Source organism: Nerophis ophidion, linkage group LG26 (assembly GCF_033978795.1).
Source record: "Nerophis ophidion isolate RoL-2023_Sa linkage group LG26, RoL_Noph_v1.0, whole genome shotgun sequence".
Taxonomy (NCBI): domain Eukaryota; kingdom Metazoa; phylum Chordata; class Actinopteri; order Syngnathiformes; family Syngnathidae; genus Nerophis; species Nerophis ophidion.
Genome location: NC_084636.1, coordinates 6,244,398 through 6,269,796, shown reverse-complemented (window position 1 = coordinate 6,269,796; position 25,399 = coordinate 6,244,398). Strand labels below are relative to the sequence as shown.

The 25,399-nt window shown below is 43.3% G+C and overlaps 1 protein-coding gene across 10 annotated transcripts in view; it reads left to right on the top strand.

The window, feature by feature from the left end:
* Positions 1-25,399, top strand: part of kif1aa (kinesin family member 1Aa) — a 132,893-nt gene that overhangs the window by 13,707 nt on the left and 93,787 nt on the right. For all 10 annotated transcript variants that reach the window (XM_061887869.1, XM_061887865.1, XM_061887872.1 and 7 more), the window contains exons 3-5: positions 17,998-18,071; positions 18,171-18,353; positions 18,415-18,480. In XM_061887869.1, the coding sequence (XP_061743853.1) occupies positions 17,998-18,071; positions 18,171-18,353; positions 18,415-18,480 (323 nt within the window). The remainder of the gene's footprint in view (positions 1-17,997; positions 18,072-18,170; positions 18,354-18,414; positions 18,481-25,399) is intronic.

Here is a 25,399-nt window from a genome sequence, read left to right as displayed (position 1 = left end):
TAATAAGAATAATAGTGGATCATATTTATATCGCGCTTTTCTATTGTTAGATACTCAAAGCACTCACAGAGAAGTGGGAACCCATCATTCATTCACACCTGGTGGTGGTAAGCTACATCTGTAGCCACAGCTGCCCTGGGGTAGACTGACTGAAACGTGGCTGCCAGTTTGCGCCTACGGCCCCTCCGACCACCGCCAATCATTCATTCATCATTTATTCACCAGTGTGAGCGGCACCGGGGGAAAGGGTGAAGTGTCCTGCCCAAGGACACAGCGGCAGCGATTTGGATGTCAATAGGTGGGAAGCGAACCTGCAACCCTCAGGTTTCTGGCACAGCCGCTCTACCCACTACGCCAGGGGTAGGGAACCTATGGCTCTAGAGCCAGATGTGGCTCTTTTGATGACTGCATCTGGCTCTTATGACAATGACAATAATAAATCTTAGCTGACATTGCTTAACGCGATAATTATGAATCATTTCGCTGGTAATCACAGTGCTAAAAATAACCTGCAAAATTCAAAAAATTCTCATGCATTTAAATCCATCCCTCCATTTTGTACCGCACCTGTTCAAGAAGTCGCATTAATGGTAAGAAGTATTTTATGTCACGATGGGGGGGGGGGTTGCAGCATGCTGCGGGGTCGTTCTCCCAGGAAGGCAGACGGACTACTCGGGACATGGCATTTAGGTAAAAACATGACTTAATTTTAACTAAAAAAATCTACAAACAAAAATTGCTCACAGCGGAGGCACAACATGCCAAGTAACAAAAGTTACTTGTCATGGCATGAAGCACGAAACTATGGCAAGGCATGAAACAAGTCAGCACAGGGCGACTGACTGGCAAAGACGAGCTTAAATACTGCCTCTGATTAGTGCTCGGGAAGCAGGTGAGCGGGCATTTTGTCCACCAGAGACAGGTGGACAAAATGAGTAACTGAGGAAACCAGACAAGGGAGTGGAAAAAAACAGTAACTTAAAGAGTCCAAAGGACAAACAGCACATGGCCAAACAAAAACATGATCAACAGACATGACAATTTATCTATTATTGGTTAGCTTCAGAATAACAATGTTATTAAAAAGAATAAGAGACTTACTATACTCTAAAAATGTTGGTCTTACTTAAAAATGCACTTGTATTCAGTGTTAAAAAATATGATATGGCTCTCACGGAAATACATTTTGAAATATTTGGCTTTCATGGCTCTCTCAGCCAAAAAGGTTCCCGACCCCTGCACTACGCCATGCCGCCCCCTTGCGCCACACTGTGAACCCACACCAAACAAGAATGACAAACACATTTCGGGAGAACATCCGCACCGTAACATAACATAAACACAACAGAAGAAATACCCATACCCCCTTGCAGCACTAACTCTTCCGGGACGCTACAATATACACCCCCACTACCACCAAACCCAGACCACTGCCAATTTTTTTTTAAATTTTATTTGATATGCCATTGAGATTTTTTAATTATTATAATTTGAAACTCAATTTTGCTTGTCACTATAAAGTTATATAGGCCTTGCTTGTTCAATATTCAATACAAAACTTGTTTGGGTCCCTATTAAAAGGTTAATATGTTCAACCTTGGCCCGCGACTTTGTTCAGTTTCAAATTTTGGCCCACTCTGTATTTGAGTTTGACACCCCTGGTCTACCCGATTAAGGCAGCATTTTGGCAATGCATGCCCAGGGAATACGTCTAAAATGGTGGAAAGGGGATTCAAAGTTAAGAATGGTATTTTTGAGGGTTAGTTGCTGTCAACAAACACATCATGGGAGCGAGAAGTGTGTGGGTGGGGAGGAGACACTCGATACGTCGTCTGCTTGGCAACTTAGAGCCATTGTTCAATAATAGATGGGCCTTCTTGAAATATTCAACATTTGGCCTAATTTAGCACCCGTGTGCCAAGTCACGGGTGACTAGACGTCCAGATGGGTGGCGTTTTTTCCGACTTGGGTGACTGTTTGATTTCTGCTTCAAAAGTCTATTAGAGCAGTGGTTCTCAAATGGGGGTACGCGTACCCCTGGGGGTACTTGAAGGTACGCCAAGGGGTACGTGAGATTTAAAAAAAATATATATTCTAAAAATAGCAACAATTCAAAAATCCTTTATAATTAAAGCTGCAAGCAGCGTTGGTCGGGTCCGCCTTTGGCTGCTGCCCCCGAGACTCACGGCCGGATAAGCGTTAGAAGACGCCTTGGAGCCACTATTTTGAGAATCTAATGGATTGTGAAAGTAATGCAGTTGTTGTATTGAAGTGAAAATATCAAACTTTCTGTTGATTTTTGCTAAAGTATGTTAATTATTCAAATGTAGGTCTAAGTGAGACCTACATAGTGTTTTTTGTTTCATGTCTCTCTGACATTCCTATCGGAAGTTACAAGCAGTTTTGTCTGTGTTTTCCTCCTAGGAGCAGTTTGTCCATGTTGTATTCCTAGGGGGGCGGTAGAGCGCAATTTTGAGTTTTGGGGTTTGGTTTTTTCATTAGATCGCAATATTCGCCAGTCCTTATGTGTGCGCAAAGTTTGGTGACTTTTGAAGCATTTTAAAGGGGTCAAATTACAGCGCAAAGAGGCAAAAATTGCATTTTTTGCGAACATTTTATTTTGAAGGGGTTTTTGCCAACTTCCTGTAGATTTTTGCTGAAAGAAGTGAGTGTATGAAAATTGGGTCTAAGTCAGACCTACATAGGAGTTTTTGTTTCATGTCGCTATGACATTCCTAACAGAAGTTACATGCAGTTTTGTCTGTATTTTTTTTCCTAGGGGGCGCTAGAGCGCAATTTTCATTTTGGGGGATTGGTTGCTTAATATGTTGGGAAGGTTTGCTATACCGACGTGTGTGTCAAATTTGGTGAGTTTTGAAGCATGTTAAGGGGGTCAAATTACAGCGCGTAGGTGCAGAATAATAATAAAACACAGCAGTTTCAATAGGGTCCTTGGCCCATGGCAAAGGACTCCTGTGGAGTCCTTTGCCATGGGCCTGGCAGACCCTAAATATATCTATTGAATAACACTTCAACAAAATATGAATGTAAGTTGATAAACTGTGAAAAGAAATGCAACAATGCAATTTTTGCCTCTTTGTGCTGTAATTTGACCCCTTTAAAATGCTTCAAAAGTCACCAAACTTGGCGCACACATAAGGACTGGCGAATATTGCGATCTAATGAAAAAACCAAACCCCAAAACTCAAAATTGCGCTCTAGCGCTATTTTTGAATAAAACACTGAAAAAACTGCTCCTAGGAAGAAAACACAGACAAAACTGCTTGTAACTTCCGGTAAGAATGTCGGAGGGACATGAAACGAAAACCTCTATGTAGGTCTCGCTTAGACCTACATTTCATAGATTGACAACCCCCAACAAAAATCAACAGGAAGTTTGCAATCCCCCCTTCAAAACAGAAGTTTTGTAAAAACCGGTCACCTTTCTTCAAACATTATCTCCTCTGAGTGCGTTTGTTGTTTTGGCTTCAAACTCGCACAGGAGAGAGATTGAACCCTTTTGATTAAAAGTATAGAACAGAGTTTTGATAAGTTCTCAGGTTTTGATTTTACGCGCCTTCAAAAAACCCCTGTGCAAAGTCTCTTAAAAAAATGTCATTTTTGCCTCTTTGAGCTGTTATTTGACCCCCTTAAAATGCTTCTAAACTCACCAAACTTGACACACACATCAGGTCTGGCAAAAATTGCGATCTGATGAAAAAACCTAACCTCAAAACTCAAAATTGCGCTCTACCGCCCCCCTAGGAATACAACACGGACAAACTGCTCCTAGGAAGAAAACACAGACAAAACTGCTTGTAACTTCCGGTAGGAATGTCAGAGAGACATGAAACGTAGAACACTATGTAGGTCTCACTTAGACCTACATTTGAATAATTAACATACTTTAGCAAAAATGAACAGGAAGTTTGATATTTTCACTTCAATACAACAACTGCATTACTTTCACAATGCATTAGATTCTCAAAATAGTGGCTCCAAGGCGTCTTCTAACGCTTATCCGGCCGTGGGTCTCGGTGGCAGCAGCCAAAGGCGGACCCGATCAACGCTGCTAGCAGCTTTAATTTATAATTGAATCACTTTTTTATTTTTAAATTTTTTAGTTATCTTTATATATTTTTTTCCAAATAGTTCAAGAAAGACCACTACAAATGAGCAATATTTTGCACTGTTATACAATTTAATACATCAGAAACTGATGACATAGTGCTGTATTTTACTTCTTTATCTCTTTTTTTTCCAACCAAAAATGCTTTGCTCTGATTAGGGGGTACTTGAATTAAAAAAATGTTCTCAGGGGTACAACACTGAAAAAAGGTTGAGAACCACCGTATTAGAGCACTGGCAATGTTGCAGAATGGCGTAGCTCTGCTGCAGTTAACAATGAGAAGTACTTTTTCTATTCAATTCGGATGCTTTAAAAAGGATCCATCATTGGGGGCGGCATAGCTCGGTTGGTAGAGTGGCCGTGCCAGCAACTTGAGGGTTGCAGGTTCGATTCCCGCTTGTGCCATCCTAATCACTGCCGTTGTGTCCTTGGGCAAGACACTTTACCCACCTGCTCCCAGTGCCACCCACACTGGTTTAAATGTAACTTAGATATTGGGTGTCACTATGTAAAGCGCTTTGAGTCACTTGAGAAAAGCGCTATATAATTGACTTCACATTTATTGATGTCTATCATTTTTACATTCATTGTCGTGTAATTGTTTATGTAAGAATGATTTTTGCACATTAAGCATGCAGCGACACACAAATCACAATTACTGTCACCACAATTATAGTCACTGGTTCAAATCCCACCTAGAACCAACCTCGTCACGTCCGTTGTGTCCTGAGCAAGACACTTCACCCTTGCTCCTGATGGGTGCTGGTTGGCGCCTTGCATGGCAGCTCCCTCCATCAGTGTGTGAATGTGTGTGTGAATGGGTAAATGTGGAAATAGTGTCAAAGCGCTTTGAGTACCTTGAAGGTAGAAAAGCGCTATACAAGTACAACCCATTTATAACAGTTATCATTATTATTAGAGATGTCCGATAATATCGGACTGACGATATCATCGGACGATAAATGCTTTAAAATGTAATATCGGTATCGGTTTCAAAAAGTAAAATTTGTGCCAATTCTTTTGTTTGTAAAATGGTGACTTTTTTGAGTAAAATCATGACTTTTGCCATCATTTTGCCAAGTAAAATTCCGATTAATATTATGACATTGCCAAAATGTTACAGTCTTCTTATAAAATTGTGACTTTTGTTGAGTAAAATGACGACTCCTTTCATAAAATTGACAAAATGTTAAGCTTTTCCTGTAAATTCAATGTTTATTTATATAGTCCCGAATCACAAATGTCTCAAAGGACTGCACAAATCATTACGACTACATCATCCTCGGAAGAACCCACAAAAGGGCAAGGAAAACTCACACCCAGTGGGCAGGGAGAATTCACATCCAGTGACAATGATGACTATGAGAAACCTTGGAGAGGACCTCAGATGTGGGCAGCCCCCCCCCCCTTCTAGGGGACCGAAAGCAATGGATGTCGAGCGAGTCTAACATGATACTGTGAAAGTTCAATCCATAGTGGCTCCAACACAGCCGCGAGAGTTCAGTTCAAAGCGGATCTAAGACAGCAGCGAGAGTCCCGTCCACAGGAAACCATCCCAAGCAGAGGCGGATCAGCAGCGTAGAGATGTCCCCAACCGATACACAGGCGAGCGATCCATCCTGGGTTCCGACGAGCGGTCCATCCTGGGTCTCGACTCTGGACAGCCAGTACTTCATCCATGGTCATCGGACCGGACCCCCTCCACAAGGGAGGGGGGGACATAGGAGAAAAAAGAAAAGAAGTGGCAGATCAACTGGTCTAAAAAGGAGGTCTAGTTAAAGGCTAGAGTATACAGATGAGTTTTAAGGTGAGACTTAAATGCTTCTACTGAGGTAGCATCTCGAACTGTTACCGGGAGGGCATTCCAGAGTACTGGAGCCCGAAATGAAAACGCTCTATAGCCCGCAGACTTTTTTTTGGGCTCTAGGAATCACTAATAAGCCGGAGTCTTATGAATGCAGATTTCTTGCCGGGACATATGGTACAATACAATCGGCAAGATAGGCTGGAGCTAGACCGTGTAGTATTTTATACGTAAGTAGTAAAACCTTAAAGTCACATCTTAAGTGCACAGGAAGCCAGTGCAGGTGAGCCAGTACAGGCGTAATGTGGTCAAACTTTCTTGTTCTTGTCAAAAGTCTAGCAGCCGCATTTTGTACCAACTGTAATCTTTTAATGCTAGACATGGGGAGACCTGAAAATAATACGTTACAGTAATCGAGACGAGAAGTAACAAACGCATGGATAATGATCTCGGCGTCTTTAGTGGACAAAATGGAGCGAATTTTAGCGATATTACGTAGATGAAAGAAGGCCGTTTTAGTAACTCTTTTAATGTGTGACTCAAAGGAGAGAGTTGGGTCGAAGATAATACCCAGATTTCTACCGAGTCACCTTGTTTTATTATTTGGTTGTCAAATGTTAAAGTTGTATTATTAAATAGAGGTCGGTGTCTAGCAGGACCGATAATCAGCATTTCCGTTTTTTTGGCGTTAAGTTGCAAAAAATTTTGCCAAGTAAAATTCCGATTAATATTATAACATTGCCAAAATGTGAAGTGAATTGTATTTTATATAGCGCTTTTTCTCTAGTGACTCAAAGCGCTTTACATAGTGAAACCCAAAATATAAGTTACATTTAAACCAGTGTGGGTGGCACTGGGAGCAGGTGGGTAAAGTGTCTTGCCCAAGGACACAACGGCAGTGACTAGGATGGCGGAAGCGGGGATCGAACCTGCAACCCTCAAGTTGCTGGCACGGCCGCTCTACCAACCGAGCTATACCGGTTGGTAGAGCATAGAGCAGGGGTCGGGAACCTTTTTGACTGAGAGAGCCATGGAAGCCAAATATTTAAAAATGTATTTTCGCGAGAGCCATATCATGTTTTTTAAACACTGAATACAACTAAATGTGTGCATTTTTATGTAAAACCAACATTAGGGTAGAACACGTATGTTATTCTTTTTAATACCATTTTTATTCTGAAGCTAACTAATCATGAATAAAATACTTCTTACCATTCTTGACTTCTTGAACAGGTGCGGTAGAACAGTCTTTTTCAACCACTGTGCCGTGAGATACAGTCTGGTGTGCCGTGGGAGATTATCTAATTTTACCTTTATGGGTTAAAATAGTTTTTTGCAAACCAGTAATTACAATCTGAAAATGATGCGGTGTTGAGTGGTCGGTGCTGTCTAGAGCTAATTGCTTTGTAGATGTCGGAAACAGCGGGAGGCAGGGTGCAGGTAAAAAAAAAAAGGTGTCCAATACTTAAAACATAAATAAACAAAAGGTGAGTGCCACTAAGAAAAGGCATTAAAGCTTAGGGAAGGCTATGCAGAGCAAAACTAAAAATGAACTGGCTACAAAGTAAACAAAAAAAACAGAATGCTGGACGACAGCAAAGACTTACTGTGGAGCAAAAACAATGTACATCCGAACATGACTTGACAATCGACAATGTCCCCACAAAAAAGGATAATAACGACTGAAATATTCTTGATTGCTAAAACAAAGTAGATGCGGGAAGTAGCGCTCAAAGGAAGACATGAAACTGCTACAGGAAAATACCAAAAAAAGAGAAAAAGCAACCAAAATAGGAGCACAAGACAAGAACTAAAACACTACACACAGGAAAACTGCAAACCACTCAAAATAAGTCACGGCGTGATGTGACAGGTGGTGACAGTACATCTACTTTGAGACAAGAGCTATATTGATGGATGCTTGGTTATGGTTTAAAGTCGTATCCAACAATTGTGACAACGACTTTTTACTGTCAACTGAGTTTTGTTTTTAATACATTTCTGCTGGTGGTGTGCCTCTGGATTTTTTAAACGCAAAAAATGTGCCTTGGCTCAAAAAAGGTTGAAAAACACTGCGGTAGAAAACGGATGGAGGAATAAAAATGAATGAGAATTTTTTACATTTTGAACGTTATTTTTAACACTGATTACCAGTGGAATTATTCATTACTTATTGTGTTAAGCAATGTAAAATAAGATTTATCTGAGAGCCAGATGCAGTCATCAAAAGAGCCACATCTGGCTCTAGAGCCATAGGTTCCCTACCCCTGGCATAGAGCGTATAGAATATGTTACAGTTTTCTTATAAAATTGTGACTTTTGTCGAGTAAAATGACGACCCCTTTCATAAAATTGACAAAATGTTAAGCTTTTCCTGTAAATTGGCGACTGTTATTGCGTACAATTCCAACTTTTATCATTATGTTGCACAAGTGTTCAGTTGTTGTAAAATTTTGACTTGCGTTGAGTTAAATGACGACTTTTGTTATAATACTGCCAAAATTCCACGTTCCATCCATCCATCCATTTTCTACCGCTTATTCCCTTTCGGAGTCGCGGGGGGTGCTGGCGCCTATCTCAGCTACAATCGGGCGGAAGGCGGGGTACACCCTGGACAAGTCGCCACCTCATCGCAGGGCCAACACAGATAGACAGACAACATTCACACTCACATTCACACACTAGGGCCAATTTAGTGTTGCCAATCAACCTACCCCCAGGTGCATGTTTATAGTTGCATTGTATGTATATATCAGGGGTAGGAAACCTATGGCTCTAGAGCCAGATGTGGCTCTTTTGATGACTGCATCTGGCTCTCGGATAAATCTGAGCTGACATTGCTTAACACAATAAGTAATGAATAATTCCACTTGTCATCACAGTGTTAAAAATAATGTTAAAAATATAAAACATTCTCATGCATTTTTAATCCATCCATCCGTTTCTTACCACACCTGTTCAAGAAGTTGCGTTATTGGTAAGAAGTTATTTATTTATTATTGGTTAGTGTGGGGCTTGCCCTCCTGGGGGTTCTTCAGACCACCAAGCACCGACATGAGCGCCTGTTTCAGGGTTACAATATTGTTTTATTTTTCAATAAGTCTCTCAGTTGCTTTACAGCAATTGTATTTTTCTCTTTCGTTCTCGCTCGCGCTCTGGCTCCAGCCCCAACCCCGTCTCTCCTCCTGGCTGCTGCTTATAACAGAGCGACAGGTGATTAGATAACAAGGCCCAGGTGGACCATCTACGCACCTGTCGCTGAGTTTGAGGCTGGTCCTGGCACACCCCAGTTTGCTGCAGGCCCGCAGGCCACGCCTCCTCCACAGTTAACTTCAGAATAACAATGTTATTACAAAGAATAAGAGACCTATTATACTCTAGAAATGTTGCTCTTATTTAAAAAAGCATGTGTTTAGTTGTGTTCAGTGTTAAAAAAAATATTATATGGCTCTTACGGAAATACATTTTAAAATATTCGGCTTTTTGGCTCTCTCAGCCAAAAAGGTTCCCGACCCCTGGTATATATTATTAATGTTGTAAATACACTTCTTTATATATCTAGAAAGAGTGGTTCAAAAGAAGGAGGCATTTTTTTTGGAGGTCTCAAGAAGGTATAAAATACAAGCGTGTGTGTGTGTGTGTGTGTGTGTGTGTGTGTGCGTGTGTGTCGATTGCTTCTGCTGCTGTGCGGCGGAGTGACAGCGACGGCGCATAAGATGTGGCCTTGTCTCCCGGCTACTTTGTGTGCCGTGCTGGTCCACAGGCCAATTCCCACACGGCGCAGCATGGCAGGCGGGTGGTAGGCTTCCCACGCTGACATGGATTAAGATGCAGAGCACCGAGCAGAAGCTCAATGGGCCCCTTGTTTAAGATCTATTTCCCTCCCATGTGGTTATACACATGAGATTATATTAGTATGACGAGCCGATACAGGTGGCTAACTATCGAGGCACGTCAAATCAAACGGTGCCATACTTTTGTTGCACGTGACCTGGTCGCAGACTCAACACCATATCACTCAAGGCGGGCTCAGCCCAACTCCCTGCTTGGTAGAAAACGCTCCAACGTAAAGTAAGGCTCCACTCTTCCAAAATGCGCTAGCTTGATGCTAAATTACATTGGATTTTCCATTGACCGGCTACTATTAGCATTTTCAAATTTTATTCAAATTTGGGAATTCAAACTACAACTAAGATGAATGTTTTACAGTCAAATAGCTGCTGTGTAATAAGTACAATACCTACAGCAGTGGTGTCGAACTCAAGTACAGAGTGGGCCAAAATTTTCAACTGAACAAAGCCAATGTTCAACAAATTAACTTTTAAAGGGGAACTTTATCACCAGACCTATGTAAGCGTCAATATATACCTTGATGGTGCAGAAAAAAGACCATATATTTTTTTAACCGATTTCCGAACTCTAAATGGGTGAATTTTGGCAAATTAAACGCCTTTCTGTTTATCTCGCTGGAGGCGATGACGTCAGAATGTGACGTCGCCGAGGTAACACACCCACCATTTTCATTTTCAACACATTACAAACACCGGCTCTCCGCTCTGTTATTTTCCGTTTTTTTGACTATTTTTTGGAACCTTGTAGACATCATGCCTCGACGGTGTGTTGTCGGAGGGTGTAACAACACTAACAGGGAGGGATTCAAGTTGCACCGCTGGCCCGAAGATGTGAAAGTGTCTGCCGCCAGACCCCCATTGAATGTGCCAGAGTGTTTCCACATTTGACCGGCGATGCTAAGGCAGACATGACACAGAGATGTATGGATAACCTGCAAATGCATTTGCAACGATAGTCAACGAAATCACAAAGGTGAGTTTTGTTGATGTTGACTGCCAGCTAATCGATGCTAACATGCTATTTACCAGCGGTGCTAAAGCAGACATGGCACAAGGATGTATGGATAACCCGTAGATGCATTTGCAACTATATTACGTTTCCTTCCACCCACATTTAATGGGAAACTCACTTCGGCCGCTTGTACCCGTGATCTTATCCTTTTGGTCATGACCCAAAGCTCATGACCATAGGTGAGGATGGGAACGTAGATCGACCTGTAAATTGAGAGCTTTGCCTTCCAGCTCAGCTCCTTCTTCACCACAACGGATCGATACAACGTCCGCATTACTGAAGACGCCGCACCGATCCGCCTGTCGATCTCACGATCCACTCTTCCCCCACTCGTGAACAAGACTCCTAGGTACTTGAACTCCTCCACTTGGGGCAGGGTCTCCTCCCCAACCCGGAGATGGCACTCCACCCTTTTCCGGGCGAGAACCATGGACTCGGACTTGGAAGTGCTGATTCTCATTCCGGTCGCTTCACACTCTGCTGCAAACCGATCCAGTGAGAGCTGAAGATCCCGGCCAGATGAAGCCATCAGGACCACATCATCTGCAAAAAGCAGAGACCCAATCCCGCGGCCACCAAACCTGAACCCCTCAACGCCTTGACTGCGCCTAGAAATTCCGTCCATAAAAGTTCTGAACAGAATGGGTGACAAAAGGCAGCCTTGGCGGAGTCCAACCCTCACTGGAAACGTGTCCGACTTACTGCCGGCAATGCGGACCAAGCTCTGGCACTGATCATACAGGGAGCGGACCGCCACAATAAGACATTCCGATACCCCATACTCTCTGAGCACTCCCCACAGGACTTCCCGAGGGACACGGTCGATTGCCTTCTCCAAGTCCACAAAGCACATGTAGACTGGTTGGGCAAACTCCCATGCACCCTCAAAAACCCTGCCGAGAGTATAGAGCTGGTCCACAGTTCCACGACCAGGACGAAAACCACACTGTTCCTCCTGAATCTGAGGTTCGACTATCCGGCGTTGCCTCCTCTCCAGTACACCTGAATAAACCGTACCGGGAAGGCTGAGGAGTGTGATTGAGTATTTGAGTTAGATCCAATCCAAACTATTTATATTTGTATCTCTGATTGCTCTCCTTTTATTGTACCTAATAAAGTGTCCCAGTAAAAGTTTAATGGAAGTAAAAGCGTCAAAGTTTATTAACATATTTTTGTCTTTATTGACCTTGCTTTGTGCACTGGTGCACAGTCATGTTGGATGAGGAAGGGGCCTGCCCCAAACTGTTCCCACAAAGTTGGGAGCATGGAATTGTCCAAAATGTTTTGGTATCCGGGAGCATTCAAAGTTATTTTCACTGGAACTACGGGGCCAAGCCCAACTCCTGAAAAACAACCCCACACCATGACTCCTCCACTGACCCCTCTCTGTCAGTTTACGTGGCCTATCACTTTGTGGCTGAGTTGCTGTTGTTCCCAAACTCTTCCATTTTCTTATAATAAAGCCGCCAGTTTATTTTGGAATATTTATGAGCCAGGAAATTTCATGACTGGATTTGTTGCACAGGTGGCATCCTAGGACAGTTCCATGCTGGAAATCACTGAAAGAGACCCAACTCTCTCCTTTGAGTCACACATTAAAAGCGTTACTAAAACGGCCTTCTTTCATCCCCGTAATATCGCTAAAATTCGCTCCATTTTGTCCACTAAAGACGCTGAGATCATTATTCATGCGTTTGTTACGTCTCGTCTCGATTACTGTAACGTATTATTTTCGCGTCTCCCCATGTCTAGCATTAAAAGATTACAGTTGGTACAAAATGCGGCTGCTAGACCTTTGACAAGAACAAGAAAGTTTGATCACATTACACCTGTTCTGGCTCACCTGCACTGGCTTCCTGTGCACTTAAGATGTGACTTTAAGGTTTTACTACTTACGTATAAAATACTACACGGTCTAGCTCCATCCTATCTTGCCGATTGTATTGTAGCATATGTCCCGGCAAGAAATCTGCGTTCAAAGGACTCCGGCTTATTAGTGATTCCCAAAGCCCAAAAAAAGTCTGCGGGCTATAGAGCATTTTCATTTCGGGCTCCAGTACTCTGGAATGCCCTCCCGGTAACAGTTCGAGATGCTACCTCAGTAGAAGCATTTAAGTCTCACCTTAAAACTCTAGCCTTTAAATAGACTCCCTTTTTAGACCAGTTGATCTGCCGTTTGTTTTCTTTTTCTCCTATGTCCCACTCTCCCCTGTGGAGGGGGTCCGGTCCGATCCGGTGGCCATATAGTGCCTGCCTGTGTATCGGCTGGGGACATCTCTGCGCTGCTGATCCGCCTCCGCTTGGGATGGTTTCCTGCTGGCTCTGCTGTGAACGGGACTCTCGCTGCTGTGTTGGATCCAATATAGATTGAACTTTCACAGTATCATGTTAGACCCGCTCGACATCCATTGCTTTCGTCCTTTCCAAGGTTCTCATAGTCATCATTGTCACCGACGTCCCACTGGGTGTGAGTTTTCCTTGCCCTTATGTGGGCCTACCGAGGATGTGGTAGTGGTTTGTGTTGTGGTTTGTGCAGCCCTTTGAGACACTAGTGGTTTAGGGCTATATAAGTAAACATTGATTGATTGATTGAAGTGGCCAATTCTTTCACAAATGTTTGTACAAACAGTCTCCATGCCTAAGTGCTTGATTTTAAACACCAAGTGATTTGGACACCTGACTCTGATCATTTGGATGGGTGGCCAAGGACTTTTGGCAACGTAGTGTAGGTAGGTGGAATGCATTAGTTCCCAGCACGTAGCCACGTGTCTTTCAATGAAAAAAGTGAGTGTGCGCAGAAAAAGGACGTGTGGTAGAAGCAAGAACGTGCTCTGCATGCTAAAAGCACAACTCCCACTGACGTCAGCCCAGTTGCTGGTTAGAAGGTCAGCAAGGTGCTTCTTTAGAAAAGATGTCGGACACGTAACAGCTACAACGTCTGTTGACTGAAAGGTGTTGAACTGATGACGCAGACAAATCTTGGCTAATGCATTTTGTTGTTTACGTTGACGTTTACGTTTCATTTCCCTCTAAGTAAGGAGGATATTTTCTGAATTTTGTAAACATGAGGCGTGTCCAAAAAGCGGCCCATTTGCATCTTCTATTTCAGGGGTCTCAAACTCAATTTACCTGAGGGGCACTGTATGCAGAAACCGGGTGAGGCTGGGCCGCGAGAAAAGATTTCTTAAAAAATCTAACATGCATTTTTTAATGAATTCACCTTCTATGCTAGGGCGGGAAAGCCAACCCTCATGATTTTTCCGGGAGACTCCTGAATTTCAGTGCACCTCCCGACAATCTACCGGTGCAACCATTTTCCCGAATTTGTCTAAATTTTCCCCCGTCCGACATTTTTAAGGGCTGCCGTGACTGCACTGCCTTGAACGTCCTCTACGACAGTGGTTCTCAACCTTTTTTCAGTGATGTACCCCCTGTGAACATGTTTTTAATTCAAGTACCCCCTAATCAGGGAAAATCCTTTTTAGTTGGAAAAAAAGAGATAAAGAAGTAAAATACAGCACTATGTCATCAGTTTCTGATTCATTAAATTGTATAACAGTGCAAAATATTGCTCATTTGTAGTGGTCTTTCTTGAACTATTTGGGAAAAAAAGATGTAAAAATAACTAAAAAAGTTGTTGAAAAATAAACAAGTAATTCAATTATAAATAAAGATTTCTACACATAGAAGTAATCATCAACTTAAAGTGCCCTCTTTGGGGATTGTAATGGAGATCCATCTGGATTCATGAACTTAATTCTAAACATTTCTTCACAAAAAAAGACATTTTTAACATCAATATTTATGTGACATGTCCACAAAAAATCTAGCTGTCAACCGACGCAAGTAGGGATGGTGGGGTGTGGGGGGTTGGTGGTAGCGGGGGTGTGTATATTGTAGCCCGGAAGAGTTAGGGCTGCATGGGATTCTGGGTGTTTGTTCTGTTGTGTTCATGTTGTATTACGGTGCGGATGTTCTCCTGAAATGTGTTTGTCATTCTTGTTTGGTGTGGGTTCATAGTCTGGGACATAGTTGTAACAGTGTCAAAGTTTTTTTTACGGCCACCCTCAGTGTGACCTGTGTAGCTGTTGATCAAATATGTCTTGCAACATCACACGTGGGTACTGCACAGCTAGATGCAACAAATAAATGGGCTTGCACGCTGTCTGTACAGGATGTAGAGGGTGCTAAAAGCAGCACCATTATGGCACCACATGAGTATTATTGATTGGGTAAAAATCGGCAGGGTTTTCTAGAGAATGGATGCCTTGAAATTAAGGGGACTCCCGGGGAAATTGGGAACGTTGGCAAGTATGATTTTGTCAAGCTTCGTTCATATTAAACTCGCGGGCCGCACCTACATTAAATTGTCATATCAAAGTCAGGGCCGCAAAATAACGTCTCGCGGGCCGCAATTGGCCCGCGGGCCGCATGTTTGAGACCCCTGTTCTATTTGGTCCGCGAGACGTCATAAGTTTTATAAGAAATCTGGGAAATTTAAATTAATTTAAAAAGTCTGACAAGTATGAAGCTGGTGCTTCGTCGCCATCTTGTGGACAATGTGAGTAATTCAGGTCAATAAGCTTCAAATATGCTCCAAATGAAATGATGCATAGCGTTTACCTGTATGACCCAATGTCAACAACCTTCCCTAACTAGTCATGGTGCAAAAAAATACTAATATTAATCCAACCAGCACAAAAAGTCAACAAACATGGTCACATATAACACAACCTGTTCACTGGACTTTGAGGATATCATAAAAAACACCCTTGCATCATTCATCCAACCATCCATTTTATACCGCTTGTCCCTTACAAACACCAAGTCAAATCAGCTCTGTTATTTTCCGTTTTTTCGACTGTTTTCCGTACCTTGGAGACATCATGCCTCGTCGTTGTGTTGTCGGAGGGTATAACAACACCATCAGGGACGGATTCAAGTTGACTTCCGTGGAGTGTACATCGATTAGCACGGCATGCTAATCGATGCTAACATGCTATTTAGGCTAGCTGTATGTACATTTGTAGCTATATTTGCATCCAGCCTTTCCCTCAACCCACATTTAATGCCAAACAAACACTTACTAATCGACTGATTTAAGTTGCTCCAGTGTCACAAGATGTGAAAGTCCCGATCGTTTGGTCTGCACATTTTACCAGCGATGCTAAGGCAGACATGGCACAGAGATGTATGTATATCCTGCAACACTCAATCGTTGGTTAGAAGGCGATCGCCGAATAGCGCCAATAGCTATTCGCTCAATAGCTATTCGCTCAATAGCTTCAGTTTCTTCTTCAATTTCGTTTTCACTATCTGCCGCCATACTCCAACCATCCGTTTCAATACATGCGTAATCTGTTGAATTGCTTAAACCGCTGAAATCCGAGTCTGAATCCGAGCTAATGTCGCTATATCTTGCTGTGCTATCCGCCATGTCGTTTGTATTGGCATCACTGGATGACGTCACAGGGAAATGGACGGTGGCTTCACAGATAGCGAAAATCAGGCACTTTAAAGCCTTTTTTCGGGATATTCCATGATGGGTCAAATTTTGAAAAAAAATTCGAAAAATAAAATAAGCCACTGGGAACTGATTTTCATTGGTTTTAACCCTTCTGAAATTGTGATAATGTTCCCCTTTAAATCTCTGGATTGATGAAGTAATGTGCTGATCATACTTACTGTGGACCCTGGGGGGGAAAAAGAGTTAATATGGTTCACGGGGACAACATTTCAATAATTTTGCATAACTCCCACAAATTTGTACGTAATTGCTGAGGACCGTTTTTAAAAAAAGCAGCCCGATGAGGGGGCTGCTGTGCAAAAGTCTCACACGCAAACTAACCAGTAAACATGTGTAATGGGCGAAAGCTTAAAGGGGAACATGATCACTATTTCAAAAGGGTTAAAAACAATAAAAATCAGTTCCCAGTGGCTTGTTGTATTTTTTCAAAATTTTACCGGTCCGAGAATATCCCTAAACAAAGCTTTAAAGTGCCTTATTTTCGCTATCTTTGAAACCGCTCTCCATTTCCCTGTGACGTCATACAGGGCTCCCAATACAAACAACATGGCGGTTACCACAGCAAGATATAGCGACATCAGCTCGGATTCAGACTCTGATTTCAGCGGCTTAAGCGATTCAACAGATTACGCATGTATTGAAACAGATGGTCGGGGTATGGAGGCAGATAGCGAAAACGAAATTGAAGAAGAAATTGAAGCTATTGAGCGAATAGCTATTGACGCTATTCGGCCATAGCGTGGGTGTACCTAATGAAGTGGCCCATAGCATGGCTGCCTTATTAGCATTGCCGGTAAAATGTGCGGACCAAACGATCAGGACTTTCGCACCTTGTGACACTGGAGCAACTTAAATCCGTCGATTGGTAAGTGTTTGTTTTGCATTAAATGTGGGAATCTAGTTTCAAATGTACATACAGCTAGTGTAAATAGCATGTTAGCATCGATTAGCGTAGCATGTCAGCATCGATTAGCTGGCAGTCATGCTGCGACCAAATATGTCTGATTAGCACATAAGTCAAATACATCAACAAAACTCACTTTTGTGATTTCGTTGACTTAATCGTTGCAAATGCATCTGCAGGTTATCCATACATCTCTGTGCCATGTCTGTCTTAGCATCGCCGGTCAAATGTGAAGACACTCTGGCACATTCAATGGGGGTCTGGCGGCAGATTTCTTGCCAGTGGTGCAACTTGAATCTCTCCCTGTTAGTGTTGTTACACCCTCCGACAACACACAGACGAGGCATGATGTCTCCAAGGTTCCTAAAATTAGTCGAAAAAACGGAAAATAACAGAGCTGAGACCCGGTGTTTGTAATGTGAAAATGAATATGGCGGGTGTGTTACCTCGGTGACGTCACGTTCTGACGTCATCGCTAAAAGACCGATAAACAGAAAGGCGTTTAATTTGCCAGAATTCACCCATTTAGAGTTCGGAAATCGATTAAAAAAATACACAATCTTTTTTCTGCAACATCAAGGTATATATTGACGCTTGCATAGGTTTGGTGATAATGTTCCCCTTTAAAAATCACTTAGGCATCTCCAGAATGGATCCGACTATCATTTAAAAAGGTTTCCCTTTAGGATAATGTCTATATTATTGCATAGGTTGAAGAGTGAAGATGTATGGAGATGAAGGTTGACTCCACTGACTTGTGCTCCTTTCAGCCATCATCAACCCCAAACAGGCCAGAGACAACAAGAGCTTCAACTTTGACTACTCCTACTGGTCCCACACCACGGTAACACACACACACACACACACACACACACACACACACACACACACACACACACTTGCTGTATACATTGTCGAGGTTTGTGTTGGTTGCTGCCACCAGCCGGAGGATGCCAACTACGCGTCCCAGATGCTGGTCTACAAAGACATCGGAGAGGAAATGCTGCTCCACGCCTTCGAGGGCTACAACGTCTGCATCTTCGCCTACGGCCAGACGGGCGCCGGCAAGTCCTACACCATGATGGGCAAGCAGGACGTGAAGGACCAACAGGGGATCATCCCATTGGTGATGCACGAGTCGTCGGGATCATTAGGAACGGGGCTAATTCATCATGTTCTTCTTGCAGTTATGTGAGGATCTGTTCACAAAAATCAACGACCACACAGACAACAGCATGTCTTACTCGGTGGAGGTGAGAGACCCAACTCCTTTTCCCACACGTTGTCCTTTGCTTGCTCACACTCCATCAACTTCTTTCTGTTCTCCTCCACAATCCATTTTGTTATCAGGGACAATTTACTCACTAAATTATTTTCCTATGGACGTATTATTAGTTGTGCCTCCGCTGTGAGCGCTTTTTGTTTGTACTTTTTTAGTCCAAATTAAATCATGTGTTTACATGCAAGCCTTGTCCGGTCCAGTCCGATTGCATCCCGGGGAAACAATCCTCGCAGTAAGTTGCGAAAAAGTGCAGGTTCTGACAGACTTAGATGATAAAATGAACTGGAAATCCATCCATCCATCTTCTTCCGCTTATCCGAGGTCGGGTCGCGGGGGCAACAACTTAAGCAGGGAAACCCAGACTTCCCTTTCCCCAGCCACTTCGTCTAGCTCAGTCATGGGCAAACTACGGCCCGCGGGCCACATACGGCCCGTTAGGCTTTTTAATCCGGCCCGCCGAACTTGTCCAAATTATAGTAAAAACCTCCTTTTTTTCCCCTTTCCCTGCAATGCCCACGTTTCCCCAATAGATGGCGCACTCAAAACACATTGACCGTTGTTGGAGTGGCGCGTATTTCTCTTTATTTCACTTTAATTTTCACTTCGTTTCACGTCACCATTAAGCCCTTCTGTAAAAATGAGCGGACCAAAGAGAAGGAAAGTGGACAGCGAATGCCGAGTGTTTAATAAGGAGTGGACAAAAAAATACTTCTTCACTGAAGTCCGATCAACGGCTGTATGTCTGATGTGCCAAGAAGCTGTTGCGGTTTTCAAAGAGTACAATATCAGCCGTCACTTTGCCATGAAGCATGCAAACTATGCTAGCAAGCAGTCAACACAAGAACGGGCGGCTACTGCTCAGAGGTTGGCAGCTAATTTACAGAGTCAACAGAACTTTTTTCACCGACAAACTGCAATTCAAGAGTCAAGTACCAAGGCGAGTTATTTGCTGGCATTCAAATTAGAAAAGGCTAGCAAGCCTTTTTCCGAAGGCGAGTTTTTGAAAGAGTGCATGGTAGAGACAGCAGGTCTCTTGTGTCCGGAGAGCAAAGCCAAGTTTGAAAAAATCAGTTTAGCACGCAGGACAGTGACTCGCCGCGTGGAACTGATTGACGAAGATATAGTCAGCGAGTTAAACAAAAAGGCGGAGTCCTTTAAGTTATATTCACTAGCACTGGATGAAAGTAACGACATAAAAGACACTGCTCAGCTCCTAATTTTTCTTCGAGGGATTAATGACAGTTTTGAGATAACGGAGGAGCTTTTGAGCATGGAATCACTGAAAGGGAAAACGCGAGGAGAGGACTTATATGAACAGGTGTCTGCTGTCATCGATAGAATGAAGCTACCTTGGAGTAAACTTGCCAATGTCACCACGGATGGATCGCCAAATTTAACTGGAAAAAACATCGGGCTGCTGAAAAGAATCCAGAATAAAGTGAAAGAAGAAAACCCTGACCAGGATGTTATTTTACTTCACTGCATCATTCATCAGGAGTCTCTATGTAAGTCTGTATTGCAGCTTAATCACGTCGTGGATCCAGTTGTAAAACTTGTTAACTTCATACGAGCAAGGGGACTTAATCATCGTCAGTTCATTACGTTCCTGGAAGAAACTAATGCGGATCACCAGGACCTACTCTACCACTCTCGCGCCCGCTGGTTAAGTTTGGGGAAAGTGTTTCAACGAGTCTGGGAGCTCAAAGACGAGATTCGCTCATTTTTTAATTTAATAGGGAAATCCGAAGAATTCCCCGAGCTGAGCGACACAAACTGGCTTTGTGACTTTGCGTTTGCTGTGGACATATTTTCACACATCAATGAGCTGAACGTGAAGCTACAGGGGAAAGATCAGTTTGCGCACGACATGTACACAAATGTGAGAGCCTTCAAATCCAAGCTGGTTTTATTCTCCAGGCAAATGTCAAACAAATCTTTCGCACATTTCCCCACATTAGCCGTGCAGAAAAAGGCCGCCCGAAATGCGAAGAAATACTGCAAATCACTAGACGATCTGCACAGAGAATTTTGCCGTCGGTTCTGTGATTTTGAAAAAATTGACAAGTCACTTCAACTAGTGTCCTGTCCCCTGTCACAAGACCCCGAATCAGCACCGCAGGAGCTGCAATTGGAACTGATCGATCTTCAGTCTGACTCCGTCTCAAAGGAGAAGTTCAAGTCTCTTAAACTGAATGACTTTTACGCTTCACTTAGCGAGACCGCGTTTCCAAACCTCCGGAGGACGGCGCAGAAGATGCTGGTGTTGTTTGGCTCGACCTACGTGTGTGAGCAGACGTTTAGCATCATGAAAATCAACAAAGCCCATCACAGATCCAAGTTAACTGACCAACACCTCAGATCTGTCCTGAGAATTGCCACAACAAAAACTAACTCCAGACTTTGATGCGCTGGCAAAAAAGGGAGACCAACAACACTGTTCCCACTGAAATGGTGAGTTTTTCTGCTGTGTTATGAAAAAATGCATATGGAAAGTTTAAAAGTGCGTCTTTTAATTAAGAGCAATGCGCATTTACGCACAGCAGCGGTACAGTAGCTTAATTAACACGCCGCACATCGCTCTTAATTTAAATTTAAATTTTCAGCTGCAGGTAGGATATTTAATACAGCCTATGTCTGTGTGCTTGGCAACGATACACGAGTACTGTTTGCGCGTGAAGGCGAGGGCGTCCGTGGCGAGTTTGTAGAGCGCGCGGTCAGGACAATCCATCCATGATTTTGCGGAGTTTAACACAAGTAGATAATATTGAGCTTGAGTATTTCGTTGTGTAATAATATGTTTTGAATGTTGAAAGTGATTCCATTTTTCAATAAATGTTGATTTCTTTAACTTTGCACCTTCGATTGAAACTTATTAAAAACAGACGCAATCTTAATAAATCACAGTGTGTATGTTATTTTAATCTATTTACATTTCCTCCTCACAGTATCTGCGAAATAGTATGTAAATGCAATATCTTGCATATTCCTTGAGACAAATTTATTAACTGATAAGGGCTACTTTTCACATTTGAAAGACAGTTAATAAATTTGGTTGTAGTGCTCTTACTGTACAATGAGGTTTGCACACACTACATTTAATGCTTTAGTACAATGGTTCCCAAACTTTTGCAGGCTGGCGCCCCCTTGGCTCCCCAGTGAATAGCCCCCCCCCCACAGACACATGGAAACAAACACCTCTTTCTTGATATTTGGTATGCTGCAATTTGAAAAGAGAAAGGTTAAACACAAATGTGTATTTCACAAATAAAACCCAATTTAGTAAACCAATTTATTTTTTAGCAGTTTTAACTGTTTCAGCAACATAGAATTGTAAATAAACATTCCACCAGTAACCTTCATTGTCTCACACTTAATATTAATGGGATGGAGTCTATGCTGTCGGATCTGACTGGGCCAGAGCGGCGTGTGGTAACCGGACCCTGATGCGTCGTCCACTGACTCGTCCTTCTGCACGTGTTGTGTACAAATCGTCAAACAAACGTTCGAACTTCTGACTTCGACTTCGGACTACCGCCCCCCTACCGCCCCCTTCTTCCTCACCGCCCCCCCAGATCTTTCCACCGCCCCCCGGGGGGCGGTACCGCCCACTTTGGGAACCACTGCTTTAGTATATCCGGCCCAAACACTCCCTCCAAATGCACCTGGCACGGCCCCTCTGTCAAATTTTAAAACCCATTGTGGCCCGCGAGTCAAAAAGTTTGCCCACCCCTGGTCTAGCTTTTCCCGGGGGATCCCGAGGCGTTCCCAGGCCAGCCGGGAGACATAGTCTTCCCAACGTGTCCTGGGTCTTCCCCGTGGCCCCCTACCGGTTGGACGTGCCCTAAACACCTCCCTAGGTAGGCGTTCGGGTGACATCCTGACCAGATGCCCGAACCACCTCATCTGGCTCCTCTCCATGTGGAGGAGCAGCGGCTTTACTTTGAGTTCCTCCCGGATGGCAGAGCTTGTCACCCTATCTCTAAGGGAGAGCCCCGCCACACGGCGGAGGGAACTCATTTGGGCCGCTTGTACCCGTGATCTTATCCTTTCGGTCACTACCCAAAGCTTATGACCATAGGTGAGGATGGGAACGTAGATCGACCGGTAAATTGAGAGCTTTGCCTTCCGGCTCAGCTCCTTCTTCACCACAATGGATCGGTACAACGTCCGCATTACTGAAGACGCCGCACCGATCCGCCTGTCGATCTCACGATCCACTCTTCCCTCACTCGTGAACAAGACTCCTAGGTACTTGAACTCCTCCACTTGGGGCAGGGTCTCCTCCCCAACCCGGAGATGGCACTCCACCCTTTTCCGGGCGAGAACCATGGACTCGGACTTGGAGGTGCTGATTCTCATCCCGGTCGCTTCACACTCGGCTGCAAACCGATCCAGTGAGAGCTGAAGATCCCGGTCAGATGAAGCCATCAGGACCACATCATCTGCAAAAAGCAGAGACCCAATCCTGCGGTCACCAAACCGGAACCCCTCAAGGCCTTGACTGCGCCTAGAAATTTTGTCCATAAAAGTTATGAACAGAATGGGTGACAAAGGACAACCTTGGCGGAGTCCAACTCTCACTGGAAATGTGTTCGACTTACTGCCAGCAATGCGGACCAAGCTCCGACACTGATCATACAGGGAGCGGACCGCCACAATAAGACAGTCCGATACCCCATACTCTCTGAGCACTCCCCACAGGACTTCCCGAGGGACACGGTCGAATGCCTAATCCAAGTCCACAAAGCACATGTAGACTGGTTGGGCAAACTCCCATGCACCCTCAAGAACCCTGCCGAGAGTATAGAGCTGGTCCACAGTTCCACGACCAGGACGAAAACCACACTGTTCCTCCTGAATCCGAGGTTCGACTATCCGGCGTAGCCTCCTCTCCAGTACACCTGAATAACCCTTACCGGGAAGGCTGGGGAGTGTGATCCCACGATAGTTGGAACACACCCTCCGGTCCCCCTTCTTAAAGAGAGGAACCACCACCCCGGTCTGCCAATCCAGAGGTACCGCCCCCGATGTCCACGCGATGCTGCAGAGTCTTGTCAACCAAGACAGCCCCACAGCATCCAGAGCCTTAAGGAACTCCGGGCGGATCTCGTCCACCCCCGGGGCCTTGCCGCCGAGGAGCTTTTTAACTACCTCAGCGACCTCAGCCCCAGAAATAGGAGAGTCCACCACAGATTCCCCAGGCACTGCTTCCTCATAGGAAGACGTGTTGGTGGGAACTGGAAATCTCATATACAAAACATACAACATAAGGTGGCAAAAAATATTTCAATAATGAATAAAACAAAATATGTCCTGGGCCAAAAATCACTTTATATTCTCTACTGCTCGCTAGTGTTACCATATCTGAGTTATTGTGCAGAAATATGGGGAAACAACTACAAATGTGCGCTACATTCGTTAACCGTGTTACAAAAAAGATCAATTAGAATAATACATAATGTTGTATATAGAGAACATACAAACCCTTTATTTATTGAGTCAAAAATATTAAAGTTTGGTGATTTGGTAAAATTGCAAACAGCTAAATTGATGTACAAAGTAAATTATAACCTGCTACCAAACAATGTACAATTCTTCTCAACTAAAGTTTAAAACAGTTGTATGCATCTACAACACTTAAAACCTTTAGCATATCAGTATGTGGAATTAAATAATTAGATAATATATAGCATCCACGCAGCAACCACTGAATTGAATTATATTATATATATTATTGTATTATATATTGTAAATATATATTGTACATGTATAGGGGTGGGACCTAATAAGTTTACTTCTTCCCACTCCCTTTTGAGCCAATCTTGACATCTACAAAAGATTAGTCACATGTAATGTTTTCAATGTAGGTGTAAAAATAATGTATTTATATATTTCTTTTGTATTTTATGTCATTCTCTTGTTTTGTTTGCATGGCTCAAAATAAACCATTCATTCATTCATTCATTCAATGGATTAAGTAAAGAAGTTAAACATTGTGCTGATATGATCCAGTTTAAGAGGATGTTCAAATTAATAGTGCTTACAAAGTACAAAGAAGAAGAATTATGAGAAACACTTTCAAACTTATTGAAAATAAGATATTCTTCATCTAAGTATGTTAGTAATGACTGAATTAATTAAGTACATGTAACCCCTGCCTCACAATACGAAGTTCCTGCAGTCCTGGGTTCAAATCCAGGCTCGGGATCTTTCTGTGTGGAGTTTGCATGTTCTCCCCGTGAATGCGTGGGTTCCCTCCGGGTACTCCGGCTTCCTCCCACTTCCAAAGACATGCACCTGGGGATAGGTTGATTGGCAACACTAAATTGGCCCTAGTGTGTGAATGTGAGTGTGAATGTTGTCTGTCTATCTGTGTTGGCCCTGCGATGAGGTGGCGACTTGTCCAGGGTGTACCCTGCCTTCCGCCCAATTGTAGCTGAGATAGGCGCCAGCGCCCCCCGCGACCCCGAAAGGGAATTAGCGGTAGAAAATGGATGGATGGATGGATGTTACAAAACTGTTGTGTTACTCATTCACAGATGTCATTTTGATATTTTGCTGTGAAGAAAGTCAGTGAATTAATGTAAATATTTGTGGGCACCATGACGTGCTTCTTCCTACTCTTTTTCGGACATGATGTATTGTGTATTGTGAAATGATGAAATTGCCTAATGTATAATGTTGTAGGTATGTCATGTTCGAAATAAACTAAGAAAAGAAAAAAGAAAGAACGACAGTCACGCAGATTGACATACAGATGAGTACATCGGACACGTGTTGGCAAATAGTTTTGCTCCAATAATACTTCCATATCTCCTTCTTTACAATCTTGTGACCAATAAGGTAGAACGAGGTCGTGTGGTGTGTGGTGCCGTGTGCAAAGAAAGAGA